The following is a 15,147-nucleotide window of genomic DNA, read 5'->3' as shown; positions in this document are numbered from 1 at the left end:
CTTGAGGCCCCTTGGAGCCCAGCTCCATGCTGCTGTGTGAGCGTCAAAGCCCATGAACACTACTACAGCCAGCGGAGTGTGATTTAAAACATGTTTTTTTTTTTTTTTTCCTTCTGCTTGGAGATGACTGCAATGTCAGTCTGTTTGGCCTGTCTTGTGCCACATGTCCTATTTAAAGATGATCATCCTTAGCAAAGAAGGCAGAGGTGGGGTGGGGGTGTGTGAGCTCATTGAAGCTCCAGTCTTCTTTCCCACAGCCTGTGAGGTGCAGCCATCCTCTCCTCCTGTAGTTTCATGAGACTTTTGACTCATAAACAACTTTAGTCACAGACCTCAGTGACATTCATAAGGAATGATCTCTGTGTCAGGGTGCCATGGCAACCGCCGGGCCTTTGGATGCACAGTCCTATCTCCCAGGCACAGAGCACCACCCCTGCTGGCTTCGGAGGGTGTTTTCACTTTCCTGGCCCAGCAGGTCTGCAAAGTTCAATAACCACCCAGCTCCTGTGACAACAAAGGCTGTGGAATTTTGGAGGGGGGCGAGGAGTCTGGCCCTTTGATGCGTGCTTTCTGTTCAGCGTGAACATTTGCTGCTCCCTGAAAAGGTGGATCAGATGTAGCCACAAAGAAATGAGAGCTGCTCTGAGTTCTCCCCCACCAGGGAAGGCTGCTAGCTCCTCACACAGAAAGGGCAGTTTTGCAAAGTGTGATCACAACTTAAGGACTCCTTTCTGGTGCCAACACAGAGAAAAGATTATTGCTTTTGCAACTTGGCAGTCAGCTCAGAGGCCATCCCTGTAGTCACGCGGCAGGCATTTGCCCATGTGTGACAGACAAGCACGTGAAACTCAGGATGGAAGAAATGACCAGACTAGGAAAAACTTTGCAGCACTCTACTGGAGCACTCTACTGCTTGTACTTCTGGGTTCCATCATTGTGGTTATCCTTTGAATGCAGATTTTGGAACAGGGAGGAGGTTTCTGGTACTGATGCTGATGCTGGAGGGATGTGAGGCCCCAGACAGAAGATCAATGGGCTCTGGGGAGTCTAGTGACCCAAGTCCTCATCAGAAACTGAGAAGTAGCCCAGTATGATTCATAAGTTGGTATAAATAGAGAAAAGGCTTCATTTGTGGTTACTTTGCTTCTGAGCACTGCTCACAAGGCAAGCTAACAGAGTCTAAGGCATTCTAATTTCAATGTCATATCCCCAGAGAATTATCTGTCTTGTTTAGAATACATTGTGTTTTCCTTTTACCACTAGTGACCTACTAATGAAGGTCACTCACCAGCAAGCAGTCATTTATAAAATCACACAACTCAGGGCCTCTAGAGCCTGGAATAGAACCTTTGCCTATCGCAGGGACCAGTCTGGACAGGACATGCATACAGCATGGTTTTCTCAGGAGCCACTATTTGTTCTTCCAGGTCCCCTTTACCAGATGCTCCTAAAAGCCGCTCACTGAAGGGAAGAGGTTTAAGAAGGAAAATACCTAGAAGTCTAAAATATTGGTTTGAATGGATGTAAAGATGAAAGATATTTCATTTTTTGTTTCTTTAGATAGGAATGGGGTAAAAAAGTTGTCCAAAGTGAAAATATGGTATAAAGAAGGAAGGAAAACTTGAACTGTTGTTTTAGCTTGGTATCATTTTAGCAGTAGACAAAGACCAAACATAATAAAATCCCATGAGAACAGTTCAGTAGGAATATACCCAATTATTGTCCCCTTATCATCTTCTTATGCTTTACCTAGGATACCAGTATTTCTTAGGGCTGTTGAGAAAATTCAATACCTGAATGTTTAAGACATGCTCTTAAGCATGTTAAGAACTTGCTCTGTAGCACATAAAATAATCATATCCACTATTCTTCTATTGGAATAACTGGTTTTAGCAAGCACTGCCTCTTGGATCAATGGAATCCATTGCCAGCTTAAGTATCCTGTTCTCAAAATACAGATGGTTCAGAGCACTTGCTGTTCTTGCACAAGACCTGAGTATAGCTCCAGTACCCACATTGCAGGTCACAAATATCTGACTTCAAGTTCAGTCTGGTCTAGAGGGTGACTTCCGGGATAGCCAGGGCTACACAGAGAAATCCTGTCTCAAAAAGCTAGAAAGAAGGATAGAGGGAGAAAGAGACAGAGACAGAGGAAGGAAGGAACGATGGAAGGGAGGGAGGGAGGGAGGGAGGGAGGGAGGGAGGGAGGGAGGGAAGGAACAATCTTAAAATGTAAAGGGGGTTTATGGCTTCCATAAACTATATAAAGAAAACTACCAGCCAACTAAAGTTGTGGGTTGATCACCCAGAACAGATGTTTGGTTAATGCTGAAAAATCATATGGTTAACTAAGAAAATTATAACATCAAAAGCAGATGGTTCCACTATCATAAAAGATTATTGTAATAAACATTTTGTGAGAGTAATCTCTACTTATACCTGGAAGAAAAGGAAAAGTCAATAGCAAATGAAAATTACTACATGAAATTTAAACATAAGTGTGTATGTGTGTTTTCTCAGATTACTTTCAATGTATTATAAAGTATACTATCAGTCATCCAATAAGTGTACTACAAAGCTTATTTCATAGACACAGAGACACAGGCCGAGTAACCAAGTTAGGAGTTAGGCCGATGCCCACATAAAATGATGCTGGTTCCTTACTCAACAAGAAAGCTGAGTGTGTAAGACTTTCCTGAGACCCATATCTATTTTAAACTAGCCTTTCTTTACACTCAAGGTTTACCAATGAGAAGAATCAAGCCCTCATTCACATTTAGTTAGAAGGAAACAGAACTCCCTATTCTGCAGGTGGAATTTATCAGGAATGGGTTTCATGGTTTCACTGTCTCCTTGCCACAGCAAAAAATACCCACTCACTCTCATTTAGGCAGACAATAACTGAATAACTTCAATGTACAGGGTGCCATGTGAGTAGTGCAGGGGAATCTGTTGATAAAACAACAAATAAAATACTCTGCCTGCCAAGAAATTAAGAGAGCAAAGGAATTTGCAGCCCATCCAGTCTGCTTAGGGGTGAACCTGGGGAATACTTAAGAGCTATGGTCATGTCCTGGCCAGTCTCTCTCCAGGTAGGGTGTTTTGGTATATATGAAGAGAGATGTTTATAGCACATGCCTTTTGGGACAAATTTAAGCCACGTGTGTAAGATTAAAGGAAGAGACTGTCAGAGGGCTGCTTTTAGAAGTGGTAGTAGGAATGAGAAGCAGAAGAGTGTGCCAGCACTCAATCTGGCCAAGTAACACCAAGATGGCAACCTGAGAAAGGCTGGGGCCAGACTGAGAAATGGGGGAAGTAGAGTTGTAGGGGTTCGGTACTCCAAGTCAGAACTGGAGCTCAGCTTCCACCATCATTTGTAGAGACACACATAGCCCTAGGTGGGGGCTGTACATATTTCTCACTGAGTAACCAAAACTAGGGGCTAAACTTTTAAAGAAGAACTAAGTCCAATTCTTTTCACACTATTCCACAGTTTTCATGAGATAGCAGTTCTTGAAGGTGATTCTATAATACAAGCCTTGCTTTTTAAGAAAATTAGACATGCAATAGCTAAAGACCAATACCTATGATAAAACGGACACAAAAAAATCTAACAAAATTCTGACCAAGAGGCTTCATCCCAGGGATGAAAGGATGGCTTAATGGTTTAATACATGCAAATTAAGCATCATGTATCATATGTACAGAATGAAGGATATAAATTGTATGTGCATCCCTGATATAGGAATGGCACAAAACAATTCAACAGATCTAGATGTTAAAACTTTGAACAGATTATATATTGAAGGAGCATATATGAACATAAAATATAATGTATGGTAAACCCACAACTTTATCATACTGAGTAGGGGAAAGCTGAAGGTATTTTCCTTTAAGACAGGAGCACATATATTAAGTATCTACTTTTGTATCTCTTACTTAGAATGATACAAATATGCAGAACAGTTTGACAAGAGAAAAAAGGACAAACAAATTGGGAAGAAAAATTTAAAGTCTTTCTTTATACTCATGGTATAATTCTATCCATAGAAAAATAGCCCCCAAAGAGTATAATAATTGATAATTCAATACTCAGATAAAAAATTAACTTGCAAAAGTGATTGGCATATTTATACATCAAAGATGAATTATGGAGAGAAATTACAGAGCTATTTACAGTAGGCAGGGAAGGAAAAAAATATACCCTGGGATAAACTTAATGGAAGCAGAGAAGTTCTGAAATGAAAAGCACAAACCATTCATGAAAAATATTGAACAGCACACACACACATACAAGATGGAAAAAACTCCCATGTCCATGAATTACAAAAATCAATAATTTAAAAAGTCTATAGTATCCAGAGTCATCTTCAGGTTCAATATAAACCTAAAATGCATAAAGATTCAAACATATTTCTTAAAAAATAAATACCTAAAACAGTCCTGGGTGAAATCAGCAATGTATGGGTTATCACAATACCTGATTACTGATTCAAACACTTATGGTGAAGTCATAGCATTCCAAACAACACAGATGCATAAAGTCAGTCATGCTGCACCCCAGAAATAAGTATATGCATGTACATTGAGGTGTTTTCAATGGAGGCACCAACGCTGCACACTGGACTGAGGACAGCCTCCTTAACACATGATGTTGTGGGAAATCAACACATGTAGAAGACTGAGACATAATCCTCCTCCCGTACACACAAAACCAAACCTGAAATATGAAAAGTACTGGAAGATAAACACAATGAGAAAAACTCAAAACCTTGTTCAAGGTGATGATTTTCTGGATAGGAAAACAAAACCTTGGGAAATAGAGGGGAAAAAAATGACAGCTAGGATCATCTCAAATTACAAAGTTTTTGCACAGCAAAGAAAATGATCAGTTCATGGAGAGAGACCTATAGGATCAGAGAAAACACATGCTAGCTTTAAATGTGACTGGCTCTTATCCAGAAAATAGAAAGAACTAAAAAAAATTGTTTTCACGTTTAAAATGAGCAAATTATAACCAAAGGCCCTTCTCAAAAGAATATGAATGGCCAACATACATGGGAAATATTGCTCAGTTAGCCATGAGGGAATACAAATCAAAGCCACTGTGTGATGTCATTCACCCCAGTTAGTAGGGCTATGATCAAAGTGACCAACAGTAAATGCTAATGAGCATGTGGCCAAAAGGGACGCTCACATTGTTGATGGGAATATAATTAGTACAGGCATTATAAAGGTGCCTAAAATTACTAAAAATAGCCCACTGTATGATCCACTTCTCAGTATATAACCAGAGGAAATTGAACTAGCATGCCTAATCAAACATGCCTATGTGCCTTGTGTATTGCAGCAAAACTCACAATAGTTAAGGCATAGATTCAGCCTTGCCACCCACAACAAAATGTATATACTGTGTATAACAATGGAGCATTAGTCAGTCATAGAGAATAATGGGACCCTGTAATTTGCCTTGAAAGGGGTAGAACTGGATGGAGGCCATTATGTTAGGTAAAATAAGCCAAACAGCAGATGAGCAAATCCATGTGTGTATGCCCTTCCTCTCTCTCAAACAAAAAACAACAATAAGACACTGACCTGAAAATGAAACACTAAGAACTGGAGAGTGGAAAAGATTATGGTTAAAGAAAAGAGTGACGAGATTCAGTCACTTCACCCTTTATGCTTCTGTGAAGTCAGAACATTAACCACATGCAGTTCAATACATGTTAAAATGTTAGAATTGGGGAGATGGATCCATTGATAAAGTTGGAGAACCTAATTTTGATCTCAAGAACCCATATAAAAAATAAAAATAAGAACACTAGACATGGTATAACATACATTAATAATCCCAACACTGAAACAGGGAGAAGACAAAGGAATGCCTTGAGCTTCTTGTACTTAATAGGGAGGCAGCCTAGCCTTCTAGATGAGATATAAACTCAAAAGCTAAATCACTATAGTACCTGAGGAATATTCACAGTTTTTCCTCATGCATGTGCAGCTATGAAAGTGCACATACACACGTACACACACACACACACACAGAGAAGGTTGGAATGCAAAGGATATTAAACACTTCCTTGCCTGAATAAGTAGGAGAGAGGGTCAGGGAAGAGTGGTTCACAGGATAAGCCCTGTGGTTAGACAGGCTGGGAGGAGTGCAGGGTGGAGCACAGGCAAGCAGCAGGAAGACACTGTGGCCGACCATGATAAGCAAACTCTTTGGGGACAAGAGTCCATGCTTCACAAGCTAATTACTCCCTGTGCTTCACCCTCCACTCCCATCCAAGGACAATCCATATGAGAATGTACCTGAGGGGATGGTAGGTTTCCCTCCTGGGCCTAAGGAGTAGTTGGAATTTTCATTTCTCATAAAGGAACAAGAGGACTTGAACCAGGGTGACGTCACTAAACTCTGTAGTTATAGTGTGGAACTTCTCTGCTCTCCCACAGCAATGCAGTCATGCATATTGCTGTGCCCAATATAATCATTGTAACCCTTGTGGCCTAACATTTCCAACATGAATCCACTAATAAGCATTGATATGTGCCCCTGAATGACTTGCTGCTTGCCTTTTTGAAGCCTTGTGACCCTGGAGGTTATGAACTCATGCTTTTTGGCAGAACTCTGTGCCTGAGGGGAAAGAGCTGCAGGTTTTGAGTCTCATCAGAGCTCTCTAATCCTACTGGATACTTCTGAGCGGCTGCCCATAGTCTAGCCATGGAGCCAGAGATAATATATAAGAGCCAGCACCATGTCTTTGCCAAGCTATAGGTTCTGAGCCCTGATACTTTGATCAAAGCCAAGACTATTGTGTACATTCTGTAATAAAAATAACAACAACAAAACAAACAAACAAAAAACATGTTCTAACATGTTCACCAACTTCTTAATGGGTCTCATCCAGAAGGATTATAGAAGTTGATCCCCAAAAAGCAGACCACCCTGTGGGTCACACTTTGGAGTCTGCCAGCTGAGAGGGTCCTACATGCTCCTCAAAGCTCCCATGATCCCAAGTCTTCAGAGCCTCAGAATCAGGGCAGGACATGAGGCTCTAACAGCAGTGGTAATGCCCCCCACTAACCTGAGTGCTTAGAAGGACATCATAGAGTCCAGGATGACCTGGGCTCTGCGTCTAGTGTCTCCTCCAGCAACTACTTGTGCACCCCAAGGCATTATCAGCCAAAAAATAAAAAGAGGTGACATTCAAAGCAGATCAAGAAGAGCTCTTGTTATTGCTTTAATGGTTCCCAGGCAACAGTTCCTCTTGCTTTCAGACCAGCAGAAGTGATCAGAAAATGATTAGAGTTTCTCTTGCAGATGAAATTTAGATTTTGCATTTGTGCTGCTTTATGAGCTGAAACTATTTTAAGAGCCAATTTATAGTTTTCTCTACTAAAATTAGATTTAAAAAAATAAGCAAGGAGGTTCTGCAATTAGAGGATACCATTAGTGGCTTGCCCTAAGGCAATATTCTGTGTTTACTATTTTCTTCTCTTTTTTTAAGTATGTCTTAATTTGATATCTCTTAACATCGTCCCATTTTATCAAGCAAGAGGTGGAGGGAACCACCTTCCCAGGGCTAGATGGAGTTTCCTACATGTTCACAGAGAGGATGCATTTAGAGTTAGATGGTTTCTAAAAGATCTTATTCATCTCAGATCTATTTATTCCTTCAGAAAAAAACTTCCCTTTTGAGCATTTCCAACACCTAACCCTTCAGAAACAGACATTCCCTCTCTTCTCCCTTCCCAAAGCAGCAGTTCTCAATCAGTGGGCTGAGACCATCAGAAAACACATATTTCTGATGGTCTTAGAAATTCCCAAACATAAATTTATTTATGTTGCTAATTCATATCTATAATCTTGATACTGAGAAATATCTCAGTTCCTATGGTCACTAGAAGTTTATATTTTCCACAGTTTGAGAGTTGCTGTCTTAGAGTGTCTCATTAGGGAAGACACTATGGAATCTCACCAGAGCTTTCAAAAATGTCCTGCCCAGTCCTGACCTATGACCCATGAACACAGGCTATACAAAACTACCTCCCAATGTCCTGCCTATACTAACTCAATATTTCTAGGCCAGGAAGAAACTGTCGTTTCTGAAGAGAACAGAACTTACTCTTTGTATCCATCTCAAGTTGGATAGAGAGAATATCCAACTGAGAGTCAAGCATTATGCTGACTGAGTCAACAGGGATTACACTTGTCTTCTGAAAATAAAGTTGTGTCATTTCTACAGGAACCTACTGGCATCGATTTGCCTCTCCTGGACCCTGCTAGTACCATCACCACTGTCACTGGACCAAGTGCTTTCAGCATCCCTCTCCCTATCCGGCAGAAGCTATGCAGCAGCCTGGATGCCCCTCAAACAAGAGGCCATGACTGGAGGATGCTGGCCCATAAACTCAACCTGGACAGGTGAGTGTTCCTAGGCTTCTGGACCTACTGCTTTGATTTGGCAGAGGTCTGTCCCTAGGACTCAAGAGAGTTAGATAGAAAGCAGCACTATTTTTCTTCCCACTACATACCTGCTTACGTTTTCATTCTAAAAGTATGTATTAAGCTCTTGTTCACCTTGTACTGTGAGCTTCCAAACAGTTCTGAGAAGTTCTGGGTTATATGACATTTATCAGTGTCAAGATCTACTTTGTCTAGCTCATGTGCTAAGAGCTCCTAAATATGATGTCTATTCACTACATTATTGTTCATCCATCGCCAGTTGAACAAGATGTAATGTGTAATGAATAATTTACATGCTCACACAAGCACTTCTATTAAGTTATAAAGAGACCCTGAGAGCCACTGCATTGTAGAATATATCTGTCACCTCCAAGGAAGAGATGTGGCATGACCTGTCAAAGATCATCAGAGCCTGGGCTGGAAAAAAAAATAAGCCTCTTGATTTCCTGTTTCGGACAAACCCCACAGACACATTGTCTCTTAAATTATCCTATTCAGAGTTGAGGTTAACAAAGTTAAACAGCACATGTCCTGTCTGGGGCTGATCTAATTAGGAATGGAGCAATCATTAAGTGGAGTTCACTAGAATCCACAGTGGGACTGAAATACTTCAAGACAGACAGGTTTAGCACAGACGCAGAGAAGATAATACTGTAAATAGACCTGTAAATCACACCTATAAGCATATTTTCCCATTCCCGATTGCAGGTACTTGAATTACTTTGCCACCAAATCGAGCCCAACTGGCGTAATCCTGGATCTTTGGGAAGCACAAAACTTCCCAGATGGAAACCTGAGCATGCTGGCAGCTGTCCTGGAAGAAATGGGAAGACATGAAACAGTAGTGTCCTTGGCAGCAGAAGGACAGTATTGACCACACTGGAACTGACATAAAAGGACAAAATTACACAGGGAATCTGTGTTCAGGGGAATCACATCTGAGGAGGAAATCCAGATAGGACCAAGGCGCTTTACAGGCAAGACGGCAACAGGAAATGTGGGGGACAGATACAACCACCAAGGTACATGCCCACTTCATTCAGACAGCACCACCACGGGAATTAAGAAAAGTTGTGTAAATTTGTACCTTGAATTTAAGAATCGATCTAATTTTCTCTTTGTTGGGCTGTATGCTGTATGGTACAGGATCTTACAGTTTCCTAGGAAACGCTTTTTATTGCTATCCAGATGTATGGATAAACTTTCTTAACAAACCCAGTTTCTACAAATGTTGTTTACATCAAATTGGACAGGGATGCAGACACTGTCCATGGCTTGTTCTATTTTTGTTTAGATCATTTGAAGTTGAAGCTGTGGACGGTTTATTGTGTCTATTTCAGATTAGTAATTTACAGAGAAATCACAGACTTTTGCTACAAATCGTGTACATCAAGTGTCTCAGATAATCTTCCCATCAGTGTTCTGTTTCTGAAACTTGTTGGACCAGTGTTGGCATTGGTATCAGGGAAGTGGAGAATCTAAATGTAAAGGAGAAATTGCTAAAATTCCTGACGTCATGGGGGAACCCAGGTGGTATCCTTTGGGAACAGAGCTGTAGCATTATAGGGGAGGTAGCGACTCATGTTCCTCCACACAAACATTTCTGTACCATATGTGTGTTTGTAATAAGCAATTTCAAGTGTTTTTTAAAAAAAATTATCATTATTATTGATTATAACAAATATTCTAGTAAAAAGATTTTTCTTTTGTTTTAGTTAGCAATACTGTTAGTGTTTGGTGTTGACTAGACCTGCCTCCCTTTCTTGCCTAAAAAGGTGGGCTTCGTTACCAGTTTAGTTCAATAGCTTTTGCTTCCTTGACCTTTGATCTACCATTCTGTGGTGGAAAAGACAGAAATGCTCACTGGCTATGTCTGCTCTTTAACTTGCTTGGTCAGAGTCTTTCTGTCCTTTCTCTTATCATGAGGAGAGTTCTCTATGTAAAGTTCATTTACTCTTGTGGCTGTCTATCTGGGAGGCAGTGTGGTTATGGGTAACAGTGTCTGAATCAGGAAACCAGTTATCCTTGTGGAGTTGGTCCCTGTCTGGCTGTGTGACTTTGGGGAGAACATTAAAATTCACTGGAGCTCATTGTCCTTTGTAAACTATGGGGTAAGACCAGATCATCTCAGTGTTCCACAATACTAATCTCTCACTGTGATGTCATCAGCCTTTTATATCTTGCAGGCAGGATTGACTTGAACAGGGATTACTTCAATGTACATTTATTTGTTTGGCTTTGTATCATTGTTACATGACATTGTTCACTAAGAGATGGCATCCTTTTATCACTGTCTTGACCTGTGGTGGGGCCCTACCCTCCAGCTTTCCAATAATTATAAATTCTACTTTATTCATTTATTGATCTCGAGATCTCAAGACCATTTCTACAAAAGACCCATGCAGCTGAAGGAATTGGTATCATTTTTCTTTCTTTCTTAATCTTTGCTTTAATAATATTCAGTTGTATTTATAGAGCTCTATTAGCTCTGTAACCCTATGAAATGTTAGTTGTGCATACTATGAGTTCTCCTTGAGACCATCCTGGTTTTTGCTTGGTTGATTGCTTTGTTTTGATATAGTAACTCCATTCAGCAGATGGTGAATGAAAAATTAGCAACCCCACAGTCACAGACACAGTTAAATAGGAAGCACCCAATTTCCTTAGGTCAGAAATTTCAAAATGCGGCTGTGGTGTACTTTGGAGCTGGAAGCATCCAGGTTGAGGAGTGATGTCAATTGGAAATCATTTTGCCTTATACCCCTCCAATTCTTTTACTTCCTGATATTCTCTGACTCTTCCATCTTAGTCATTAAAGAACTGTGGATACAGTTGTGGAGACTCTTCCTTCATGCTATTTTTCTTCTCTTTAGAGATGTATTCTACAATCTCTTTCTCTAACCATATTCATACGTAAAAATCCTGGTCCCACTGATTGTGGAAGGGGAATTCTGTACTCCTAAGCAAGTTCAGTGGCTGATGCCTGTAGCCATGAGTTTAAGAGATTGATATTCTTAAAAAGCAAGAGGAAGAAAGACTCATACATTGTTGCCTCTTGAAACAAGTGTGATGATTCCTCTTCACTACTTGGATTTTGGAACCATCAAAGAAATCCAAACTGAGAGATCTGGACTGGATGTTCTGTGTAACATCAATGCTTTGTGCTAAGTGGAACAAATATGTTGCTATTCTGGTTAATTTATCCTAAAAACTGTTAAGTAACCAACAGAGAAATACTGAAAATAACCAAAGCAACACTATTGAATCTTTCCAGAGTCCTCGGGTTCAAGCCTTGAGAGATACTGGCTTTTCTATTGAGATTCTCACAACAGGAAAAGGAAAAAATGACTGATCTCTTACGAAGGAATCATTTGTCATAAAACTACTTTCTATCATGTGAATGACAGTTTCTAAACTATAACATACCATACAGCAAATAATTTTCACTAAGCAATCTGCTCTTTCTCCTTTAGAAGCAAATAGCAGTTGTTAGAGCACTGCTTTCCAACATACAAGGTTCACCTGTCACAGCTCATTTTAGAGGGAGCTTCATCTTCACCTCTCTGGCATCATGTCTGACTTCTACAGAGCTTCTGAGGAAAGCCTTGCTTGCTGTGGGTGGGTAGAAAAATTATTTGTGCATGGTGCCATCTAGTGGCCTGCTACATAGTTGCTCAATTTCACATGCAGCTTACAAAAAGTTGACAGAGAGTTAAGTACCTGTGGAGATTGACATTTGTGACAGACATGGGGAAATTTACCCACGTGTATAATTCTCTTACTCTCATATTCTTCAGTTAAATTATCCATTTCACAATTTTTCTGGGTATAGTACCTCATCAAATTATTCACAGACATCTTAAATTATTTTCTTGTAATAGACATATATGGGATCTACATAAAAATATTTCTGAAAGTTGTCATTATTTATGAGTGCCATTGTGTTTTGCATATTTAAAATCTTTTAATTCCAAAACACTAACTTTTAGAAACATAAGCTGCATTCACAAAGAAGGAAACCTGTGTGTCAAGCACCTCCACACATGTATACAAACACATGGTATCCCCTTGAGGGTTTTATTATTTGATTTAATATTTTGATGTAGATTCTTGCTAGGTATCCAAGAATGTTCTCAAACCCATGATGCTATTTCCACAGCCTCTCAAGTGGTGAGAGTTTAAGTATGTACCACTATACCTGACTAAACCCACTCTACATTTGTAAATGAGAATCCTGTGTCTATAGACAGGGACATTGTGGCTATTAATCAAGATGAATGATCTTCAGATGAAGTAGATCTTCTGAGATTAGGAATCTAGAGCTTCATATTCTCTTCTTATTTTGATGACATTAATTCAAATTGGCTTGAGTATATATGTAAAAGCATGTGTCATGATAGTCACAGCTAAGCATTTTCAAAGTACACACGTTATCTCTGATATACAAAGAATTGTATCCTGACCTGAACAAATGTATCTCTTCAGGGAAGGATAATTTGGGGGATGAGAGGTCCAAGATCAAAGTATATCACTAGCAATTGTCATGTATGCTATGATTCTATAGATTTTAATGATTCCACTATCAAAGGGTAGAAACATTCTTTAAGGAAAAGTCATAATGACTATATTTAGGATTCTCTAGAAAATAGGTATTAAAACCAGGTTTTAAAGACATTTCTCCTAAAATGGATTAGAAAGGAAACCTTCAGAGGATAAGGTTTAGACAGTTCACATCTGGAGGAGAGCAGACGCTTGCTTCCATCTCTTTGTGGTCTCTGTTGAGGACCTAGCAGCTGTGATTCTGGGTCATTCATACCTCCATAGCCACAGGACAAAGAGAACTCATAAGGATGATGTTCTGTCCCAGAATCCATACACATCCCTATAGTCTGCTCTGGAGCTAATCAATGTAGCAGGATGTTGGATAATATGATAGACAAAGTGGAAAAGGTTTACTTCTTCCCAGTCTTCAAGAAGAACATGAATCTGAGCTGAGTAATTAATTGCTCTGGAAAAGTAATCCATTCAGAGATAGATGCTGGTGTAAGTCCAAGGTCGTGGTGGCAAAAGAGGATTATAGAAACACAGTGCAGGTGGAATTAGACTTGAGATCCCTTTGCTGAGAAGCTTTCTAAATCAGAACATCATTGTTCAAATCAGTCATTTGTAAAGATGATAATAGCCAATGAGCATCTTATTTTATAGACCCAAAAGAAAAATATTTTTATTATTATTCTCAAGAAAATAAAACTGGTTTTGCCTTCTGAGTGCCTCGTGGGACCAACTATCTTATTCCTTTAGTTTTGTATTGTTTTTTGTATTGTTAAAACAAACTGAGCTGACATTGAATGAAAACCTTATAACTCTTTGTCTATACAACAAAATAGTGTTTTTCTCCCCCAAGAGATCCGATTGTGTCATCTTTGCTTACACTGACCACTTTGACAGCCACTCAATAACTTTTTGATGGAATTGGGAGTATGAGGAATACACTTATTACAACCGATACTAATTTATGTTCATATAGGCTAAATAAGCCATATGACGTCATAAATGTTTCCAAAAATCTGACACTTAAGGTCATTTGTTTAATGAGTGAAGATTGTCTACCTGTTCCTGGATGAAGTATCTCTTCAAACTAAGAGTGTAGTTGTGGATGCTTTAGTCCTTTTGGCCAAATGGTTGCCCCCCTTTTTTTCCTGCAACAGTCTTCAGAAAGTCCAGTGGGATTGGCTGCTTCCTTTACTGATCTGTGGTGGGATATTAACAGGCTTATTCAACCAAAGGTATTTTCAGAGGCCTATTTAAGTGTGGATGAGGTATCCTCAGGACAAATAGACACACTCCATAAACATACTAGCAGGCAAAGCCAAGGAGATGTAAGAGGTTACTTGCAAGTCTTCAGTATACTCAATCTTATATGAAGGAATCTGTCCCAGGAATTACCAGATACCTAAATTGGAAGTCTCTGGCATATATCAGGACAGTCATGGTCAAACCCACTATTTGTTAAGCAGAAAACCAGGGAGTGTCCTGAGATACAATCAGCTGTCCACCAGCCATGTCATTTGTTATGGTACACCAGCTTTTTATATATCATTTGGGAACCTGTGCTATGGCAGAATTATAAATTGCAGGTAATAGTACTGTAAGACCAATTTTAAACATAACCCATGTCATCTTTATATGCCAAAGGCCTAATGCCATGGAGCCTGATGACACCCAGCTGTGGTGACTGTGAACTGTGGGCCAATTGTCCTGATGGGCTGCTAAGGGACTAGCTCTCTGCCTTTGACCTTCACTCAGCATGATGAAGTGGCAACGTAAAAGCATCATGATGAGCTCTATGCTGTGTTAGACCAGTTTTAAGATAGCCTACAAAACAAATCCACAGCTAGTAGAAAATGCCTTTGCCCTTCTTTGTGTTCCTAAAGTCATTAATGTCATCTATAACTGCACATATATGGATTCAGATATATTTTTCTCCAGATTATTGGAAAGAAAGAGGAGCCAGTTGAATACATGACTTTCATTCTTTCTTTCACTTGTTTTTAGTCCTACTATGGGTATTGAGACTCACACCCTTAGGACAATGTATTTAGCCAAGTTGCAGGGAATATCACTTCTCTTTCTCTCTCTCTCTCTCTCTCTCTCTCTCTCTCTCTCTCTCTCTCTCT

The 15,147-nt window shown here is 39.8% G+C and overlaps 1 protein-coding gene across 2 annotated transcripts in view; it reads left to right on the top strand.

Annotated features, from left to right (window-relative positions):
* Unc5c (unc-5 netrin receptor C) overlaps nucleotides 1–9,699 on the top strand; it is a 336,174-nt gene extending 326,475 nt beyond the window's left edge. For both annotated transcript variants that reach the window (XM_028760465.1, XM_028760464.1), the window contains 2 exons: nucleotides 8,250–8,428; nucleotides 9,179–9,699. In XM_028760465.1, coding sequence (XP_028616298.1) covers nucleotides 8,250–8,428; nucleotides 9,179–9,344 — 345 coding nt within the window. In that variant the 3' untranslated portion in view covers nucleotides 9,345–9,699. The remainder of the gene's footprint in view (nucleotides 1–8,249; nucleotides 8,429–9,178) is intronic.
* Nucleotides 9,700–15,147: the final 5,448 nt, after the last annotated feature.

This window comes from Grammomys surdaster, unplaced genomic scaffold (assembly GCF_004785775.1).
Source record: "Grammomys surdaster isolate TR1022 unplaced genomic scaffold, NIH_TR_1.0 126531, whole genome shotgun sequence".
In the NCBI taxonomy this organism is placed as follows: Eukaryota; Metazoa; Chordata; class Mammalia; order Rodentia; family Muridae; genus Grammomys; species Grammomys surdaster.
This window is presented reverse-complemented; position numbering and strand designations above follow the sequence as displayed.